The 21831-nt window shown below is 38.3% G+C and overlaps 1 protein-coding gene and 1 long non-coding RNA gene across 2 annotated transcripts; one reads left to right on the top strand and one right to left on the bottom strand.

Moving 5' to 3' along the window:
• Positions 1 to 3241: 3241 nt before the first annotated feature.
• Positions 3242 to 11623, bottom strand: LOC139827212 (uncharacterized). Its single transcript, XR_011737548.1, has 2 exons — positions 11558 to 11623; positions 3242 to 4990 (listed from the first exon to the last, which is right to left on the bottom strand). It is a non-coding gene; the product is annotated as an uncharacterized lncRNA (long non-coding RNA).
• EEF1E1 (eukaryotic translation elongation factor 1 epsilon 1) lies at positions 4538 to 21685 on the top strand. Its single transcript, XM_065831612.1, has 4 exons — positions 4538 to 4658; positions 6375 to 6575; positions 14256 to 14351; positions 21034 to 21685. The coding sequence occupies exons 1-4, from the start codon at positions 4557 to 4559 to the stop codon at positions 21172 to 21174; spliced, it is 540 nt and encodes a 179-aa protein (XP_065687684.1). The 5' UTR covers positions 4538 to 4556; the 3' UTR covers positions 21175 to 21685.
• Positions 21686 to 21831: the final 146 nt, after the last annotated feature.

Raw genomic sequence — 21831 nt, 5'->3', positions numbered from 1 at the left:
GGTTGATTAATCTCAAAACCATTCACAATGCTTTGGAAATCCAAATGGAGACACACCTATAACAAAGTTCAGAAAACCCTCAGCAAATCAACTCTGGGAACACATTAAAAACAGGCACAGGAGTGTGGAGCTTATTGCTGCCTACCTGGACTAATTAGCTTTTATGCAGCAGCACAGTAATGCAACTACTCTACCTGTGGATCTGGCACTGCCTTGCAACTAAAATGATGACCTGAAATCACTGTAATGCCAGGGGCAGCGCCATGACTTGCAGTCATCGTCTATGGAACAGAAGAAAAAAAGAATAAAGTGAATTTCGTAACAGTCTGTGGTGAATCCTGTTGTTGCTCCAACTTCAATGGATATAAACATGAGCATTTTTTGCTAAATTAAGAGATACATGTTCATGAGATCAGTCTTCTCAGGAGCATGACAGGTCTCCGTTGCCCCACTTTTGGTGTCGCACTATCACAGCAGTAACATCATGGCAACTTTCCCTTCCCTGCTTCCTTCAATATGTGCTTAGGCTAAAATCAGCTGCTGGCTGCTGGGGCAGGAATATCTTCAAGTCACTGCCTGCAGAAAGTCCTCTAATTACAAGTCCTTCTGTCGATGCAAATGAGAAGCAAAAGATAAAAGTATTGTGCCTCCTACATTTAAAATATTGCTTTTGAGTTGTTTTCTGCCTGACACAAACAAAAATGGCTAAATTTTAACACAGACCTGGGCTTGTGTTTCTGTTGTACGGCACCGGGTTGAACAGATGAAAAGAGAAGCTGAAGCAGAGGAGAGATGGCTGGTACAAGAATCATTCTTTTCTTGTGCTTAATTCTCCAAGAGAACTTGAAAAAAAAAAAAAAAATTCATCTTTGCTTCATTTGGCCACTGCAGGGACCGACAATAAGTCTGCATCTTACAGTTTGACAGCATATATTTCCCACTTTTCAATGAGTGGAGTACCAGAAACAAGGTTTCCGACTCTTGTTTTTGCTCTAAAGCTAAAGGAACAGCTCCACTGACAGAGGCTCTAGATCAGGCAGTATAACAGGTATCAGTCATAAACATTTAGCCAGCTTGTCACGCATATTTAACAATTAACTGTGAAACTACAGCAGTGAAACCTTGCTGCAGCACTCTGCTATTGAGTCTTTGCTTGGAGAATCTTCATGAGGTTTGGATTAGGAAAGTCCTACTGGTTCTGTTAGTGGAAAATAATGTGGATTATTGATATTTTTATTTCAACAACTGTGTAACAGTGTCCACTGGGCAAAACAGCCTTCTCCACTTCCCCAGGGGTACCTGTGAATAAATAAGCATTAAGGATTATTTATTCATAGTAGTTCATTGCGCAAAGCAGGGACACAAATTGCAAAAAAGTGAAGGACCCCTTTGCTTCTGGTTTGGGACAAGGGGAAGAGAGCGTACAAGAGGGGGTCTCCATGCATTGGGGCAGTGAGCTGGAGAAGGAGCGGTACATGCAGCTACAACCTGGACCTTCTGGTGGAAGGGCGCTGCAGGACTACAGCTGCAGCTGCTGAATTTAAGAAATTAGAAGGAAAAGTGGATTCAAATTGTAACCACAGTGCATACAGGGCACAGGGCAGAAAACCTTCTCCATGTCTATAAAATATAGATTTGTATGTAAATATTCAACAATAACTTCTCTAGTAATGAATAAGAAATAAATTGCTTATTTGATGTATGATAAAACCATTATTTCGCACGGATGAGGCAGATGACACTTGATTTATATTGTCTTGCAAAAGCTTCAGACAATTAAGGAGAAAACTGTTCTGAGACTTATTACATTGACAAAACTCTGGTACAGCTAACAGCAAAATGATTCACACAAGGATTGTCTGGCATGTAAAGCTCGTTTTAACAGATACCAATGTGACATACATAAAGCTGTCAGGCTTTCTCTAAAGGACAGTCATCCACTTCATGTTTCAAGTGCCAAATTAATTATATTTGACATTTAATTTATAACCTAAGGTATTTTAGGTTTGGAACTTGGCTATGATAACAGCAGATTAGAGCAGCACTCCATTTGACAGAATCGATTTTTCAAGTTATTTTCCTTGTGTGTGAGGGTCTTGATTCAGATTTTTGTGTATGGAGCTTGTGTACAGGACACCGATACCTCTAAGCAAAGTGGGCTTCGTTCGCCTCCTCCCCCAGCCATTCTGTGGTGAATTATTTTGCACTTTGAAGCCAAGTTACTTCTGCAGTCTTAATCACAAAGCTCCACCTAATGGAATGAGAGGAGAACTGTGCACAGAAAAAAGGGAAACCCTGCTAAGCATTGTTATGAAAACTGCTACACAACCGTAAGCGGTTCATCTCCCCCACCTAGTTTATGAGTCCTCCCCTTCCAAGAACTTTAAAAATTTGAGGTGGAAGGAAAGACCAAAAAAAAAAAAAGCTTTATCTTTTCATGTGACTGGAAACTTAACCATCTTTTTATTGTTACTGATAGATATTTCAGTCCATTGATATTAATATTTCACACTGATATGTCTCACCTTCTAGGTTCCAAAGCACTAAAAAAAAATGAATATATAAAATAACGCGTAAAAGTAGGTATGTATTTACTGATAGATGATGGTTCATTATTGAAAGTGAAATTTTTCAATACTGCAACAATCAACTAGCTTTTTAAAAAAACTGGCAAAACATTTCTATCAGTTCACCCACTGAAAAAGAGGGCCTGAAAAAGAGGGCTTTCTGTACAATTTTAGGTCATTCATTGATGTCACACTGGAAAACAGCTGGAACACTAGCATTTCAAAATATTGCCCCGGGAAGGCAGCTGAAAAACTAAGAAAACTCCACAAAGAGCAATGGCATTTTCACAGCAGAGTATTTTTTTTAATTTAAGTGCTTTGCAGGTATTAATAAAAAGGATCAGACAAACTCCTGCAAAGGCTTAAAAATCCACTCACGATTTCAGAATTGTTCCTCACTCAGAGGAAGGCTCTGTAGCCACTTTGAGACTTTCTGCAGCAGAAGGTACAAATCTAAATGTCACCTTGTATCAAGATAAAGGGTTTCATTGAATAACCAGGACATTTGTCAGCATCATCTTATTTAAGATGACTAATGCAGTGATAGCCCTGAGTCTGCAATTATCGGTAGTACGACAAGATTAGCTTGTTGTTTCTAGTAAAAATTCTAGTTTGGTATTTAATAGTGTTCTCTCAAAACATGCACTTTGATATTCTGCACAAATAGACATGGCAATATAAAATTGTTTTTATTTCTAACATTTATCAGCAGATGTAGAGGTATGACATCAACAGCAGAGTATCTTCAATTACAAAGGTGATGAACTCATGTCTCGAACCAATCCCAAATACATTAATGTGCAGTTAGATGAGGTTATTTTATGGCCAGCTCAGATTTTGTGGTTTTTTATCTGTTGACATCACTACTGACATTAACTATGACTCATGAACGTGCTTTTCTTTACTTCTATCTGTTCTCTTCCTTTGATGCCCTTGATTGGTGTGTATAATGGTTCGGTTCTGCATTATCATACTTCATTTCACAAAATCTCTAGTAGCGAAACTTGCTCTGAAAATTCACCTTCTGAATTTGGCTGTGCTTGGACAAGTTCAAAATTTACGGGTTGGAAGAAGGCAGGACTGGTAAACAGATGGATATACAAGTGTAATGTCGTTAACCTTGGTTCCTGAGAAACCTGAGTGGAGACGCGCACTGTGTAGTTAACACACCGGGCGGTATGCAATCCCAGACGCATCGCAAGACAGCAGCTGCAATTGGGTTGAGCGACAACACCGAATCAAGAAGTCGCCAGCGAGGGGCCGGGCTGCCCAGGACACCGACGGTAGGGGATCCCCAGCTGGGGGTCGCCCCGGTATGTCCCCAGTACCCAAGACACCGCAGGTCCGAGCAGCAGCGTTGGCAACAGAGGACGGCGTGGGGCTTGGATCGGGAGAGCCACCCGCTTTCCTCCTTTTATTCGCCTCCGCCAGAGACACAGCGACAAACCCATCAGCGGATCGTGCCCCTTCCCGGGCGGAAACCGGCCGCTATTTCCGTTGGGAGGGAGTCTGCTGTCTCCATCCCGGTTATGAACGCGCTGCTTAGCCCCCTCCACCGATGGCCTGGCCGTGGGGCGGCGAGGAGGCCGCGGCGTCGACATTCCCCTTCGGATCGGATCGGATCGGATCCGATCGGACCGCCGAGTCTCCTCCCACCGGGGCTGCGGCCGCGGCCCCCCGCCCCTTTTGAGGACACGCCCCGGGGGCGTGGCTTAGCCACGCGCTCTAGGCTGTGTCCGCGGCTGCGCATGCGCTATTGCTCACGGCATCTCCTCCCCCGCTTCCGCGGGGTTTCAAAGCAAAAGTCAGCCACGCGCATGAGTTGGATGAGCCGAGCTTCTGATTGGCTGGCTGGCTCCTTCAGGCCAATGGCAGCGGCGGTTCCTTCGGCGGTGTGGTCGTTTCGTCTTTCCAATGAGGCTGGCGGTTGTTGCTAGGTGGCGGCTGTCTCCGCCCTCCCTTTCCTTTCCAGGCGGGCTTGTCCTGAAGATGGCGGCCGCCGCGCGGCCGGGCGTGGAAGAGCTGGCGCTGCTGGAGAAGCTGCTGGGGCTGCCGAGGGGGAACAAGTACGGCGTCCAGGGGGAGCGGAAGGTGAAGGGAGCAAGGAGGGGCCGGCACCGGTCAACGGCGCGCGAGCCCCAATTAATCCCTCTTTCCCAACGGCTTCTCACCTCGCCACCTCCCTCCAGCCTCCGCGGTTCCCCGCACTCCCCGGTGTTACGATGGTCGGGCTTACCCTTTCCCCGGGGCGGGCGGGCCTTGTGTCGGCCTCAGCTGCGCGTTCCCGCACCGTCGCTCTTCTCCTTGAGCGGTTCTCCTTGAGGGGTTTCACTCCCTCGGCGTCTTCCTTCACCGTCCCTCTTTAGTTGTGGCAGTAGGGCCTCGCTGTCTACTCGCAAGTTCTGGAAGCCTCTTCACTCTGCCTGTGGAAAGGTTATCGTATGTCGTTGGAGGGATATGTGCTTAAAATATACGCTTGTCTGCACACTATCCCGTTTCTCTCTGGTGCCAGTGTAGTTATATCTATGCAGGTGTGATTACATTATGTGTATTTTTTTAAAAAATACGCTTAAAATACGTTATAAAGTATATTGTTACTATCAGAAATGTATCTGTAGTGAAAAACTGGTGCTTTTAAATGCTTCACTTTTTTTAAAGTACATGTCTTGGTATTTTTAAGTTCTTATGGTGGCATTGAATCCTATGGTTTAAGAGGTACCTGAGGCATGAAAAATGTAATGTGGGGCTGAGGGTGTCATAAATGTGTGAGGGCTTTTATGTGGTGATTCTCTCAGAGGACACAGAGAAAATAAGCTGCTTGATTGACTTAAGGTTTTTGTATGGTTTTTTTTCTTGATTTTATTTACTATTTATGATTAAAGTCCTGAATAGCAACATATACATTCATTGATTGCAAAAGCTTCCTTAATTATTTAACAACCCAATTGCTATTTTAATGCTATTACTGTAAAGCATAAATCCGGAAAATCAAGTAACTACATCTCTGTGTAGTTAGACTGCATGTTCAGTTGCCAAAGACTCTTGGTACAACTGCAAAATGAGTATTATGCTTTGAACTTGCATCTTACGCTAATTAAATCTGAACATAGGCTCCTCGGTGTGGTCAGACACTTAAAAAAAAGTATTCCATTTTAATCACTTCCTCTTCTATCATTTGATGCTATAAATGATTGAATGGGCTCTAGTATGTTGCAGTGACTTTCAATTCGTTGACTTCATTTCTGACTCTCAGGGGTTCAGTTTACTTTCCCACAGTTTAACATGGAGTAATATCACTAACAAAGACCTGTTAAAAAACTGAAGTGTGTTGTGTTGTCCTATCCTGAAACTAGTGAACTACTAAATTCTGTTAAGAGTATTTGGCAATAGAATAGTAAGTATGAGTAAGCATTTCAGGAAGTCTGACTGCTTGCAGTCTGCTCAGAGAGAAATTGGATGCTACTGATTTTACAATTTTAAGTCAGAGTCTTGAATTTGAAAATGAATTAAAAGTTAGTGAATAAGATTTTTGCCAGTGTTAGAATGAGTAGTACTATTTCTTGCTGTTAATTGCAGAATTTGCTTAATTGGAGTTAAAGGTGTCTTGGTTTGTCTGTGCATGTGTTAAATACATTTCTTCTGTAAAAACTGAAAATAAACCACATCAAGGAGTAAAAAGAGAATGTACGCTTTTTCTGATGTATTGCTTTTAAAATCCTTTTGAGAGGCTATAATAAAACAATAGCTATTCTTAGAAACTGCTTTTTGAATGAGTTGTTTAGTATTGCACTTCTGTTTCTTTTCTAGATTCCTGTTCTTCAGACAAACAATGGTCCTGGTCTGACAGGACTAATGACCATCGCTGCCCACCTAGTTAAACAGGCTAAGAAGGACCAACTGCTTGGAAGTACTGCAGAAGAGAAAGCTGTTGTTCAGCAGTGGTTGGAATATAGAGTGACTCAAGTAGATGGAGGCTCTAGTAAAGAAGATACTACAACAATTCTGAAGGTAACGAGTACTTGATTGTCACTGAATTTTGGAGTGACTAGAGCTTGAAGAAGATTACAGTGCTGATGTGTGTATGAACAGCCAGTTAATAAAACTGAGCAAACACTGAAGACTTGACAGTATCCTTAAGCAGTGGCTTTTATTCTGCTTGCTGCTTTTCACTTTTATTGACAAAAATACCCTGACAACCTGAAACAGGAGGGAAAACAGCTTAAACTCTAAAATACAAGAAGCAGAGCTCTTATAGGGAAAACTCTAATGCTGTACCTCTAATGCTGTAAACCAACCAGGGTGTTCCAGATAGTTTAGAAATTGTTCAGGTGCCTTGTCTCGTATTAGCCAATTACTTAGTATCTTCATAAAATCTCAGTTATATGCAAGTCGCATTGTACTTCAAGATAACACTGCTGTTATGGTTTTAAGAGTTCTTATTGATTTGGTAGTTATGGAATAAAGGCATACATGATGTTGCAGTAATTGGTATTGATACCAAAAGGAGTTACTGGACAGAATTGCGTGAGAAAAGTGAAATAATAAAGGAACCTCTGCAAAACTGTCCATCATATCCAGCTACTTGGTATGGAGGCTTTGGTCTCCTGTGTTAAACCTTTCTTGTAGTCTGAAGCTTACTTCCTCTTAAACAGGTGGAAGCAGAAAAGAGAATCTCAAGGGTCACCCGGTTATTTGAGCAGCCAAATGGCAAGGAGTAGATAGAAAAAATTATTCTATTTTCCTTCTAACTCCTTGTGACTGGCAATTAGTATTTTTGCAGTCTTGTGGGAACAGAGCTTGAAGAGAATATTTGCTTTATACCATTAAGTATTAAGGGCTCTGTTTACTAAATATAGGTGATACAGCAGTGAAATGAAATCAAATTTTTACAGTGTTTACTTTGCATAGTTTTAAAAGCATGTTTTAGATGGAAAGTACACAATGCTTAGTGCTACTGGTGAGTCTGAGTTTAAAAATAGCTTTGTATGCTGCAAGGTATTAGGAAGGTTGACTTTACTTGAGGCTTGCAGAGTCTTAATTTATACTCCTGACTTTTGTTAGGTGTGATGACTCTGAGTCAACTAGAACTATTACGGAAACCAAAGATAAACTGAAGCAGCACTCGAGAGTTAACACATTTGGTTACTTAAAATCAAGGAAAATATTGCATCTTAAAATGGTGCATGGCAAAACCTTGTTAGTAATCTGTTGTCCTTTTCAAACTGGCAGCCTCCTTTATTGTGAGGGCTTGGAGTATCATGCCTGCTTTCTACAAGGATCAACTTGGTGAAAGCCATTTCTATCACAGCCCAGATAATCTGAGTTATGGTGATCTCATTGTAACTATGGAATTTCTTCCATTGGTTAAAGCATGAATTTGTTTATGTTGCTTTTTTTTTTTTTTTTTTTTTTTGGTAACCTCTCTGGTCTTATTTTCTCCATGCAAATGCTATCAAAATCATTATAGTCAAGGTTATGCTAGAGATATTGCATGAAAACTGTCTACACTTTGCAATTTTCAGAACTTGATCGAAGGAGGCATTGACTAATTAGGCTTTAACTTCAGGTTTAGCTGTACTTTGAACAGGTGGTATGACTAGGTGGCTCTCAGAGGTCCTCCTTTTTATCTAATTAACTGAAAAGCAAACCTTTATGACAAATACTGTGTAAAGAATTTCAGAGGTTTTACAAACAAACTTGTGATGCCTTTTGTTTTTTCCCAAACTGTGGGAAGACCATATGAGAATAAGTAACTTTTATTTACCTTTCTTACCCTTCCATCATATAAAAACCAAAAGCAAGTTTTCTGTCTTGTTATAATAACATCCATCTGTTCTGGATGGCTTAAGTGATGACACTCATGTGTGCGTTGACAGAGCAGGTATTTGCAGAGCTGCACTTGAGTATTAAAACTAGACAGATGATGGTTTCATGCTGAAGCTAATATCTCTTTTCAGTTTTGGCCTTATCAACACTGGCAGTGTAGGAAAGACAGTATACTGAAATATGAATACATAGGTAAGTCAAGTTTTTTCAAACAAAATTTTCTTACTGTAAAGCAGGCAGTGTCACTTCAGGGAAAATCTCCGCCTTTAGGTCTGTTCTAATAGATATTGCCACTTTAAGATTTTCCTGTGAATTTTTTTTTTTTCTTAGCAGATGTTGAACGGACAGACTTTTTTTTGACACAGGGCAGCTCTGGAATTGTTCCAGCACTAATAATTTCGTAGTATAGCAATTAGATTTTTTTTTTTTAATTTGTTCTCTTGCCACCACGATTAATCAGAAGAAGATGCAGCCTACCATTAAAGTGTACTGTGCCAAAAGGGAGTATGGATAGAAAAAAAGAAAAACTAAAATAGGGAGGCAAGTCTGAGATTGTAAGTTTTACAACGTGTCTGGAATACACAATGGCAGTCTTGGGACAGTTGCAGCCTAGAGCCACAATATGTAATAAGCTGTGCCAAAAACAGTTCAGTCACTTCTGCTACAAACTTTAGACTGCCTCTGTTTAACCCTTAACTGAGGTGGTGTGGTTCTGAAAAACATCAGTGAATAATTGGTTTAATGTTTGTTAATTTGAACAGTAAGGAGTTTCCATTAGCCTTAGGAAAATATGTTTTTAAATTGTTCTGGCTGACATGTTGACTAAAGCTGTTACTTGACATAAACACATTCATGAAGTAGTCAGAAGACCATCTCCACCATGCTGCTTATATTTGTTCAGACCAAATGCCTTACTCTTCAGAACTGGTCAATGAAAGTGGTCTTTGAGTTTTGTCTTTGATTTGAGCTCATGTACAGGACAAAATTTGTCCTAATTTCCTGTGCTGTCTGACTGTAAGTGTGAAATCCAATTAGAAATCTGTATACAAAAGCTTCAAATATTATTTAATGTGCTTGCTTGAAAAATCACTGTTTCCAAAATATGTAAGCAGCTTAATCCATGCTCTGTCTGTCCTCTTAACTCACAGTTCCTATACACTGTTCATTGACAGACTTCTAAATGGGATGCCTGTCCATTTTGGCAGGCTTGTCCAGCAAACATTTTTAAACTTTGACTTTCTGTGTTGACCACTCTTCCTTCTCTGTTAGCACCAGGATATTTTTGTGCACTTACAAGTGTAGAAGATTGAGTTTTTATTATTTGAGCAACATTAGTTGATTGTTTTTCTTATGTCTTTTACAGGAAATTGAGTATGTTGAATATAATATTTTCCAGGCCAGGTTTAGCTCATAATTTGCCAGCTAAACAGAAAAGTCTTGCATTAGAATTAAAAATATAGCTATGCCCCAGCAGTGAAATTGTGCTTTGCTTGGATGTGGCTGCAGAATCCTTTTCTTGGGTTCTGCATTTGACAGAGGTTTGCCTGAGGCATTTAAGAGTGCTCAGCTCTTTGTCTTTGCACGGTGTGATACAAAGGCATTTAGGGCATAAATGACCTCGAGAATATTACTGACTGAAAGGATGTGCTTCTGTGTGTAAGGGAAGCACATACACCAGAGTGTTATTGTGGACAAAATATCCAAAACAAAATTAGAGTACGATTAGATCCATTGTAAGCTATTTAGTCAATGTAAGAAGCAACTGTTACGTGCCCGAGCTGCTGTCTCAACTTGCTGTGACTGGAAGGGATTCAGTCACCTTAATGGATGAATTGGATTACAGACCATTAGGTTGCATACTATGGAGATCGTAAGGAATATTGTGGGGCAGCCAGAAGTGTGCTGTGGGTGGGATGTGTTGAGCTGTCATTCTAGATATGGGCTGCAAATTGGATTTTTTCCATGGAACAAGCAAATGGAAGTCCATCAGTTAGGCTATAAGTAGTGCTATCATCTTTCTGTTGCTTTTTCACCCCACGTAGCCAAAAATGGAATTTGAATTGCTGCAATTGTTCAGTGCATATTAGTGCATCAAACTGCATTTATGCCTTAAATACCTGTCTGAAATTTGAGAAGGGTTTCCTGAGTGATTGCAACAATAAGTTCATATAGTTACAAACAACTTGGAAGACTGTTTCAGTCATGTAATGCTGGGATTATGTATATGTAATCAGTTTAAGTAATGGCATTCAGTACATGAAGACAATTATACAAATGATAGCTAACAGACCTCAATTTCCTGAACATAAAAGAAATTCAAATACAGGTTTGTATTCATATTTTCATTAATCTCTCCAGTACAGGAACACTATTTCAGTCTAATAGCATGGTCACTTTAAAATTCCTGAAGATCAGGTTTTTTTACACGGTTGGCTGTTAGCCAATAATGTAATAATTTACGGGAAGCATAACCCATGAGGCAAGAATACCTAGACGTGCTTAGTGCACACGAAAAAAAAATTGTGCTGTGGTGTTTCTGAATTAGCTTGGCTTACAGAATGAAATTGGAATAGCTGTATATTTTATGGAAGGAAAGGAGATGTTTAAAATCAGAATTATAAACTGACATGAAGTTGTTCAAGACTAACCATTTTTGTCAAATTTCACTTGCTCATTTAACTGAATCCATAAATTTTGAGGAACCAGAATAAATGATTGTTCACACTGTAATGGCTTACCTTGCCTTTACAGTTTTAGAATTTTTTTATTGATAAATATTTTGACTATACCTGTGCAGTACATTCAAAGAACAAATTTATTTTTTGTATTATATTAACCCATCCTGATAAAGTGGGCAAACAATATTTCTATATGGAAACTAGCCTAACTTTTGAAGATCTGTAAAACTAAGAGTTAACATGCCATAACTACCTTCATGCATGTCGAGGGTTAAGATTGCGGGGTGACAATCAAACCCTGGCAGATGTATTGTTAACCTCCTCTCCCCCCCACTTCCCCCTTTTGCCCCTCCCTCTCCCCCCTTCCCACTCAGGACAGGCGATCGGGAGGGAAAGAAGGACAGAGAGAAGAGAGTTGGAAAAGTTAAAGATGTTTTACTAACGCTACTGATAAGAACAGAGAAAATAATACAAAATATACAAAACCAATCTTGTAAGTCTCAGCAACTGCAGAGCCAGCACCCGAAGTCCTGGATTAGACTCTGTAGCCAACCAGAGCTGGATTCAGTCTCTCACTAGGCCTCAGTTCGCAGGGACGACCAGCAAGGTCCTCTCCTAATGTCAGCCATGAGGAAAAAAGGGAAAAGAGCAAAGGGACGAGATCTTCGTGATCTCCCACTTTTATATGAAGTATTCACGTGAATGGAATGTTATACACCGTTGGTCAGTCTCTCGATCACCAGTTTCTCGTTGCCCCTCTCGCGAGATGTCCATCCGTGCTTATCAATAAGTTTGCATTCCATTGCTAGGTTTAACCAAAACATGTGTCGGGTTCTCCAGGAAAATGCAGCTAATATGAAGGCTTTAGCTGACAGGCAAAAATTCGCTAAAAGAGAAACTTGTTTTTAACAAAACCAGGACAATGCAGAAATCCGAATTTTTTAACAGGGAAATAGAAGTGTTGATTGTACCTTCAGCGATAATGAACTTTTTACTTTACAAAATCCTGATTCCGTAGCCTAGGCTAAGAAGAAAGAGGAGACGATATAATTTCAGTGGCATTACTTCTCATTATAATGCATGTTGAATTTCTGGTTAATCAAAATGAAAAATGCTGGTCAGAGAATGTGTCAGAATAGATGAGTTTTTGATATTTTTTTTCTAGTAAACAGATCTCTAGGTTTTTTTTTCTTCCTGCAAGCTTTTTCTTTGTAACATTGCATTTGTCTCTGTTGTGTGTGAAATTCCACAGAACTGTAGTTACATGTTTAAAGTAATTTGAGAACTAACATGAACAAAGTAGTAAGCCAGTTTAAAGAAAAGAAGCTACGTAGCCAGGGGCAGATGACCTTACAGAATTTTAACTATGTGGGGGTTAATATTTTTCCATGATTTGCTCTAATAAAAGAAGTCCAAGCAGATGTGAGGATGTTTAAATATCACAGAAGTAAAGGCATCCTGTCATAAAGAGGTTATCAAAGAAATAGTAAGGTGGCATAATGGAGTCAAACTTGTCAAATTCAAATGTGAGGTCAGATGTGATAAAGTCTCAGCATTTTAGTTTTGTGGTTTGGTTTTATTTATTTATGTCCACACTGTAGGACATTTCCCTATCAGTAAAATTACGGAACGACAAAACCTGCAATATGCTTAAGGCTAAATGTAACTTCAAATTGTTTACTAATTATTAACCCCCTTGCCCTAGACTTCTTAATTTTAAATAAAAGGTTATCTTAAAATGGAACATGCTGTAATTGAGACTGAAAAAATATTTCAAGGACATTTTGAAAAGTGTTAGCTATGTTTAAGCTGCTTACCACTGTTTCTGGGCTGGGAGAATGGAGTGGTTTAAGGAGATCTCTGAGGAAAAAGGAGTGCATTTAATATAAACTTTTTCAACCAATAGAGGAATACCATCAGGGAGAGTTTCCAAATCCAAGGAAAAGCTGTGAAACTGGCTTCCTACATTTCTGAAAAGAATATCGTAAAACTAAAGCTTCTTTGTGCTGGGATAGAGTTAAAGTACATAATTTTGTTTACCATTACATTTCTTTCTTTAGAGAGAAGTAGGGGACAGACTGGTGCATAAATTGGATAAGAAGTAGGTAAAGAGTGGAGAGAAAAAAGGACAAGAAAAGACGTAGAGCTGATGTGTCATGGCTGTGTTCTCTAATGCATTTGAGCAACAATGAGTCTGTCAGCCTCCTTCTTTTCTGGCAGAGAATGACTGCATACAAAAAGCCATGAAAGGAGGTCTTTCTGTAATACAGATTTGAAATATTTATTCACTGAAGCTGAATGGAGGCCTTCTACAACCTACCCTTATAGCCTCTGATATGGAATTGTTGAGAGATTATTTTAAAATGCTGAAGCAGTGCTCTTTTCACATGGACTTAGATAGCAACTGGAATTGACAGTATCAGTCATTAAGAATTGCTGGCAGTTATTTCAACATTAATAAAAGCAGATGTTAGATGATACCAGCTGATGGGTATCAAGTTTCTGGCATAGAGCTTGAAACATCTTATTTATCTCCACCCCTTTGTGTTTCCCTGGTCCTTACATATTTGCAGTTCCAGCACCTTGCTGACCACCTGCATGGAGTGAGCCCTGGAGGACAGGAGAAGCTGCTGCTGCAAGAGCAATATGCTCTCCTTAGATCATAGGACTGCATTTTCCATGTATCAAAAGTTAAACTTGTAACAGCAGTGCTTCTGAGTCATATGCACTAATAAAAAATACACAGGTCTTGCATTTTTAAATTCCAGTAATCTGAAGCCAAGAAAAGACAGATTTTAAAGTGTTTCTGTGGAGCCAGCTTAATATGTAAAATAAATCAGCACTTGTATTTACAAAAATTTTAGTGGATCTAAGTGGGGGGATTATGAAAAATTATGTGCCAGTAGCAAGCTGGCTAGCACTTTGTTTAGAAACCAACGTTTAAATTTTGTTGAATTCTCGCTGTCAAAGAATGATAATATTTTAGTCTATCTTGACACTTCTCAGAGTTTTTTGGTTTTTTTTTTTTTTTTTTTTTGCTTCTGCAGAGCTAGGATACACTAAAACTGGTGTTTATTTAAAATGCATGGTATCCAGAGGAAGTTTGCTATTATTTTTAACTACTGCCTCTATTTTGTCCTACAATGTCAATACTACAGCAGCAGAATGACTCTTTCTTTTTCAGAATCTTAACATACACCTGGAAGATAAAGTCTACCTTGCAGGAAACACTTTTACCTTAGCAGACATTTTGATGTATTATGGATTGCATCATATCATGGTAAGTGTTATTTGCATTTTTATATGTACTACTGTCATAATTTTTGTTTGTCTAAAGGGCGGTTGATTGTTGTAGAAGTTGACTTGCTAAATTGATCAGTGACAATAACAGAATAAAAATTGAGAGATTTCTTGTTAAGAACTTCAAATATAGCTTGTTTTTAAGTTGTTCATTTTTTACTTTAAGTATTTAGCTATAGATCTGTTGAAATAAATATATCTGTAGTGTCCAGAATGCTTTAGTTTCCTCTGTGTAAAGTAACAAGGAGGATACTTATCCCTGTATTTCTAGGTATGCGGACTCTATCTGTTCAAGTCTGAAACATGACCTTAACAGAACTATGTGGGGAAATAGATAAATGAAACAGAAAAAATGTGTCCCAACAGGAAGTACTAACCTTGTTAGTATTTAAGAAATGCTGCTGATGCTCTGAAAGATGGATGTAAATTAAGTTCCTGAAGGGTGAATGCATCATGTAAAAGTTTCAGCCATAACAAAATGTCATTTGTTTTACAAGACTTAAATATAAGACTTCATAACATACAGAGTATGAAAATAACATGGGGGGTTGGTTCTTAGGAGGCAGGGAGTTGAGGAAGTTTGTACCAAGTGGAGAAGATGCCGAGATTCTTCCCAGTCAGCTCAGGGTTTACTGCAAAATGCATCTAAATCATTGCACCTCAGTTCTGAGCCTCAAGTGGTTATTTAAAGATGAAGCAATAGAAGTTATTTGTATTTTGGTGGCTGGAATGTGATTGTAAATGAGCAGTCCTTCTCTGGAGTAGGTACTATTAAACAAACCAAAGGACTTCTACAAAAACATCTGCTAAATTCTTGGGAGATGATACAATGGGTCAGTTTTACATTAGAAAATTGGGGAGGAGTGCGATATGCAGAAAAAAGATGCCTCTGACAAATGTGTGTACATGTGAGAATTGGTGAATTTAATCAACTGGGTGAATCGTTATTTTATACACTTAAAAGCAGGGATCTGGGAGAAGTGTGCAAGAACTTCAAAATAGAGGCTGAGGAGGGGAAGATACTACAAAAAAAATGAGGAAGAACTTTATATAAAATCTTGACTGTCCAGGAGTAAAAGTTCAAATGAGAAAATGTCAAGCAGAGGGGAGGGGGAACGGAAGCTTTATTTCAGAATGTTTTTGAAAACACGTTAGAGTAAATCACTTAGAATTAATTCTGTTAAGTCATATTTGCCTTGTAAAATATCTTAAGTAGTAGGATAGATGTGTTGACTAGAGTGTCAGAATGGCTTACCTTTCACGTATATGTAGGCATAGAAAAAACATGAAAGTACTTTCTAAAAATATGATTGTATATGTTGTTAGAGAATACAAGTTCAAATGAGACTTTTTAAAAATCTTAGGCAGGGGAAAAATGAAGCGTATTTTAAATTTAGAGTTTGCTCTAGAGTAGGCCACCTAATCAAGAAGAAAAGATACGAGTTATTGCTTTGGGAAATAGAACAGATGGTAAAAACAAATGACTTGGTGCTCCTGGGTGCCTGCAACTATCCAGACACTACTTGGGACAAGTTTGTAGTGTAACATCTGTTTCTGAAACACTTGATTTTTATGGAGGCTAACTTTCTGAATTGGAAGGGTGTAAAGGGCAAATAATGGGGCAACTATCCTAAATAAAGAAGAAAATCTAGAAGCTACTAGCTAGGAATTACATGTATTTTGAAGGTTTCAGAATTGATTAATATTAGTACTTAAGTACAGAGGTAACATCTTGACCTGTAGAATCCTGTGATTTTTATTATTTTCCCTGTGATAAGAGAATATATCCAGAGCTGCTTTTCTGCCCTAAGCTTTAAGAGGTGAGGGGACAGCGAAAGCCGCTGTATCTCATAATGCGATGCAGTTGGTTGTATCCAGTGCTGTTTCAGCTAAGCCTCATACAAAATATCAAAAAGTGTTTTCTATAATCCTTCTAGGTGTGAGGGGAAAAATGGGGGCACGAGGAGCAGACCCACAGTTCTCATGTCTGTCAGGCTGTCTAGAAAATTGATCTGAAAGTGTTACTGATAATGACCTTTTGGATTATTCTCTCTGTTTTTGACAAACTAATAGCTACATGCTAACACAGACATTAGGCATAGAATACTGTGAATATTAGTGGTGTGCCATGAGGCAAATATTATTAAAACTTTAAAAACGTTCTGATGCACATTTCATTGGAAATATTTTTAAGACCACCTGATCCTGTTGCTCCCTTTTTCACCTGGGCTTTCACTTACCTTTCTTAGCATTTCTGAATATGTATTGTACATCTCTGTATTCCTCATTCCCACCTTCATTTTGCCCTTCCCATTCTCTGGGGGGATTGTGGAACCTGATTCTTTGCTACCCAGGTTCATCCAGTTGAACTTACTAACCAGTTTGTCTACTGAACAACAGCAACTCTTAATTTTGCAGTTGTATGCCTGCCTTTCATTCTTCATCTCCTATATAATTGCCTAAATTGGCACAACAGTACTATGTGTCTAAAAATCCATGTTGTGGGAAAGGAATTAGTATTTCAGTGAGTGAGAATCAGATTCACAGATAGCGTTTCAGGCTTCTTGCAGACTGAATCTATTAATTAGAAATATATGTTTGTAATAATGAGGCAGGAACTAAATAGTATACATTGTGCTTCGTTGTAATATAGGTCACAAACACCCAAAAAGTGTAATGCTTGATACTAGCTGCCTAAAGGAGCTTTTCAGTGTGACTTACATTGTCATATGTAGTTTATATAATATAAATTTTGTTGTCTTTAGACACTTTCATTACTTAAATGTGTATGTGGATAAATATGATGAACAGTGAAGTTCTACCAGGGTAAAACATGGATTGCAGAGAAACCGTGAATTTTGGAGCGTTGCTTGAGGATAGTGAAGGCAATCAGTAAGCATTAAATTCCCCCTGTGGTAATTAACTTGCTTTTTTTTTTTAATTTGGAATAAAGAGTTCCCATATGTTTTTATTCTGCTGTTTGAAAATCCTTAAGAGAAATAACCAAAGGTTGATCTTTTTTATGCTTTGACAATTTTGTCAAAACCAAAGAAGTAGTCTCAAATTTTTGTCTGACTTGGAAATTTCTTTAATAAGGGCTGGAAAATAACTTATGGGTAAAATTTGTATCTGCCAATGGAGGAAGCCTCAGTCAAAATTTTGGGGTCAAATCAACTACAAATCAAAGTTCTCCTTGGGTCAGAACTACTAATACTGAACTATAAAGAGACTGCAGTAGTAGTTTATTTCCCAGTTATTTTTTTCCATGATGAATATTTCCTGTAATAAGCAGATTGCCATAAACTTTTGTTGATATTCACTGATAAGCTCTGTATCTTAGTGCTGGGAAAACAGGCTTTCCTTCTAAAGAATTATGCTAGACATAGTGCTTAAACAGAATTTAAAAAAACAACACACCAACACACAACAGTTTTACTTCAAATAAAATATTTTCAGTATGTTTCTTTAACATCAGAAAATTAGTCAGAAATACATCAAAGTACACTATTTTAAGAAATACACAATTTGACTGTGTTTGTGTTTTGTCTTTCCCTCCTATCTAAAGGCTAAATTTAAGAGAAATAGTAGTGAGAAGAACTTCAGATGTAGGCAGGTATTTTTAGATTTCCCATGCACAGGCAGGTTGTAGGAATGGGAATTTATGCCTGCATCCCCAGTGCTACTGAAAGCAGATATAATTAAAGTTTCTGTATTTATAACCTTTCTAGAAGCTCTTCTAGCTGCAATGTATGATGACCACCTTGGTTACCCTTTGTGAGCTTTGTGGTTGAAGAATAAGACTTCTTTTTTTCCATTACAGGAAAAAAGCCTATCAAATTGAGTGTCTGCTGCTTTGCTATTAAAATAATTGCTTTAATAGCAAATAATTATTTTAACAGCAGAACAGCAGCCTTTCTTAACTTGGGGGAATTATCTAATTTAATGAGGAAGAACAGAAAATACCCATCTAACAATGTAAAAAGAAAAAAAAAAGCCATGGAAGTGATCTCTAAACAATTAACCTAAGAGTTATGTTCAGAGTAAAAAGTAGAGCATGCCACAGAGTGCTTTTTAATATATTTCACTGATAGAGTACATTATGTAAATAAGTAAAAATATCTTGCTTGTTGTGCCTGGAGTACAAAAAGGGTTTTGTTATTAGTGTAGCTGTCTGTTTTGCCCTTCAGATGTTTTTTCACTATGCCAACAGAATGGAGGAGGACTAGTTTTCCAGACTTCATTTTTAATTTACATCAGAGAAACGTGAAGATTGAGAATTATCACTATAAAATTATGGGGAGAAAATATCTGCTCCAAAATTGGCTGTGAAAGTGCTGAGCTTCTAAGTGCTTACCTATTAAAGACTGATAAAGGGTATTGTAATTATAACTTTACTGTACGGCACTCATGGAACTTAAAATTATGGTATTTTTAGTACATACTCATATTTAAATACTTTCAGTAATTTTAGATGTCTTTAGGATATACATGTTGCTCTTTTCGTGTTCTGTGCTGCTTTGTAAATGGTTCTACAGATTCATACTAAACAGCAGCTTCCAGCTACTGCTGCTTACAACAAACTGCAGGTGATCAAAGTTATCTTCCCCTAAATGGTACTGCATGGGCTTTTTTTGTCCTGAGTATGCTGTATGTGCAGAAACTGAGGCAGTTTGTGAAGCATTCAGGTGTTGCATTTTGATAGCTTCCACTTCTTGTTTGTAATGCCTTTAAAAATTCTGGAGTTTTTCCCCTTATCAGTGAGTTCCGTAGGAAGAAGAGCTACTTGGTTTAGGAGCAGGTGTGAGATCCCTGCTTTTCAGTTGTTGGTGCAATTACTATGCTCAAACTTACTGTTAGAGCTCTAATGTTATGTGGCATTGGTTTAGAATTCCTTCCTGCAACTCCTTGAAATTCTTCCTCAGTATTTTTCCAGTGGTTTGTCTTCTAGTATATATATATGCTTTATCTTCTTTTTCCTCTACATTTTTAAAGCTTTCCAATTCTAAGCCAAGTGCTGGGCTGTGTGAGAGAACAGTAAGGAGAAGCGGCAAATGTTACAGCCAGCTCTTGAGATCGAAAGGGCTGGCGTGTTATGAGGTGAAATTCGTCATGAGACTTAGTTCTGAACACCAGCTTTTTACTCCTACAGCTGAGTAAATGAGTATGTGATATAATGTCTATTGGAACATATTTGTTTCCAGCTGTCCTGTGCCCAAGATCAGATTTGCAGTGAACCTCTGTTACCCATGAATCTGATGTATGTACAACAAGATGTAAGGAATTTGCCATCTGGCTAGCTTTTCAGGAGGGGGTTAACCTTCATTGGCTTTGGAAGTCTAAACATGAAAAATATGAGGCATGTCTAGTGGTTTGTCTCTTAAAACTATCCTCTACAGGTGTGCCCTTTTTTTGTTGACTGCAGGCATTGTCAAGATGACTAAGTTAAGCCTGATGGCTAGCTTGGCTAACTGAAAAATGAGGTGAATCTTGCACTGATTGATTTAAGCATTGGTGAGATAAGATAGGGGAGTTCATGTGAAGATGACATTCTGTTCTGGATGCAGTTTTTGTAGCCTGTTTGGAGGCTTACCTCACTTACAATTCAGTTTTAGTAGGTTAATGTGAGGAAGCCGATTATTGTCTAAACTGATAAGCTAACTTCATTCCAGAGGAATGAGGAGACCTGGAACTGCTCATTAAGGAATGGTAATACAGGTGATGCAGCATGGGAATAGTTCTTCTACAGCTGTCTCAAAAGACTCCGAAGTAATGAGAGACTTTGTAGTGAAGCTTTGAGGATGTTACTGACTTGAATGTAGATGACTTAGAAAGGTACAGTTAAGATGTATAATTGTAGGTGACTTTAGCTGTGCTGGTCCTCAGACAAAAGTAAAGATAGGCTTGAAGCCCTTCATTAATCTCGGCCACGATTCCTGTGGCAAGGAGCTGTTGCATTTAGATCTAGGTTAAAACAAGCGTGTGCTGTTGACTTGAGAACTCTAGTGAAAAACAGGACCTCAAACTGTAGGGGCGATGGTATTTTAAATACACTTATGAAATATGGGCAGGTTTTCAGTTTGTTTTACTGCAGTAAGTTGAGTCATGCCATTGCTATCTTAATGTGAGCCAGTGCATCTGAACAGTTCAGTGTGAAGCTGTTTCTTAGTAACTATTGTATAACTATTGCTCAAAATGGGGAGCAACTTAAAAGTTTTCTATCCAGTCTGAAATTGTCTGAAAAAACTTATTCTTGTACTTATAATACACCTTGAAATACAAAGTTGTCACTTTGCCTGTGAGGCAAGACTGCCTGCTGGATTAATGTGAAAGACCTGCTCATGTTGTGGAACTCTTCCCTGTTCCTCCCAATACTGCATGCTAACCCCGTGAATATATAGATATATTAAATTCAAACAAGCTAATGCCCTTTTTGCCCCTTTCTAATGTGCAAATATATGTTCTGCCTTCCAGGTCTGTTCATTGGAGTAAATTAAAAGTAAATATGTATTTTGGGCTGTGAATTTTAGTATGTGAAATTAAGATAGAATACTGCTAGACTGTAACAACTTCATGTGAGTGGAAATCAGCTGTAAAACTATACACTTTTATTTTATGTTACCAGATGTTATGATTACAGTGCCTTGTATTTCTTCCCCATGCAGGTGGACCTCACAGTGCAAGAAAAGGAGAAATACCTGAATGTGTCGCGTTGGTTCAACCACATTCAACATTATCCAGGTGTGCGACAACATCTGTCTAATGTCACCTTTATCAAGAACAGATTATATACTAATGCTCATTAAAAAGAACCCTAATGTCATGTTGGAAGGGTGTTTCGGAGTTTAGAAGTTATGCTGTCCAAAACCACTACCTTCCAAATACTAGTTTGTAACCTTCTGTATGTGAACCAAAACTGTTGATGCCTCAAATAATACAGTTGCATTGGATCATTATTGTTCTTTCAAGAAATTGAACTAGTTAATGAATTGTATCATGTATCTGCTTAAATGCAACAATGGTAAAAAGATGGAAATAGAGTTTTAATTCACTATTTTTAAAAATGAAAAGTTATTTCAAGTAAACATTCAAACGTAATTACATGGTCTTTGTAGAAAAGAATTACTTTCCTTCAGTTATTCACTCCTTTTGCTATTTATTGAATTTTTACATATGTCCTGCTCTATTTTCATTTTTTGCCATGGATGTTTACACTAGTTTTGTAAAAGTTAAGAGCTATATTGTGTGCCAAGGATGTGAAAACATGCAAATGTTACAAAGTATTTATGTGACCGAATAAATTATTTAAAAACTGTAGTCTTAGTTTGGCTGTGAAACTCTTTAGTTTTTCTTCAGTAAATGAAGATTGTAAAAGGTTAGTTCACTTGCTGCTTCATTTTGTGGTGTCTGGATTTTTTTAGATTCTAGAAGCCTTTTCTTTCAAATTGGGTAACAAACCCAGC

This window comes from Patagioenas fasciata, chromosome 2 (genome assembly GCF_037038585.1).
Source record: "Patagioenas fasciata isolate bPatFas1 chromosome 2, bPatFas1.hap1, whole genome shotgun sequence".
In the NCBI taxonomy this organism is placed as follows: Eukaryota; Metazoa; Chordata; class Aves; order Columbiformes; family Columbidae; genus Patagioenas; species Patagioenas fasciata.
Note: the sequence above shows the minus strand (reverse complement) of the source record. Positions and strands in the feature narration are given on the sequence as shown.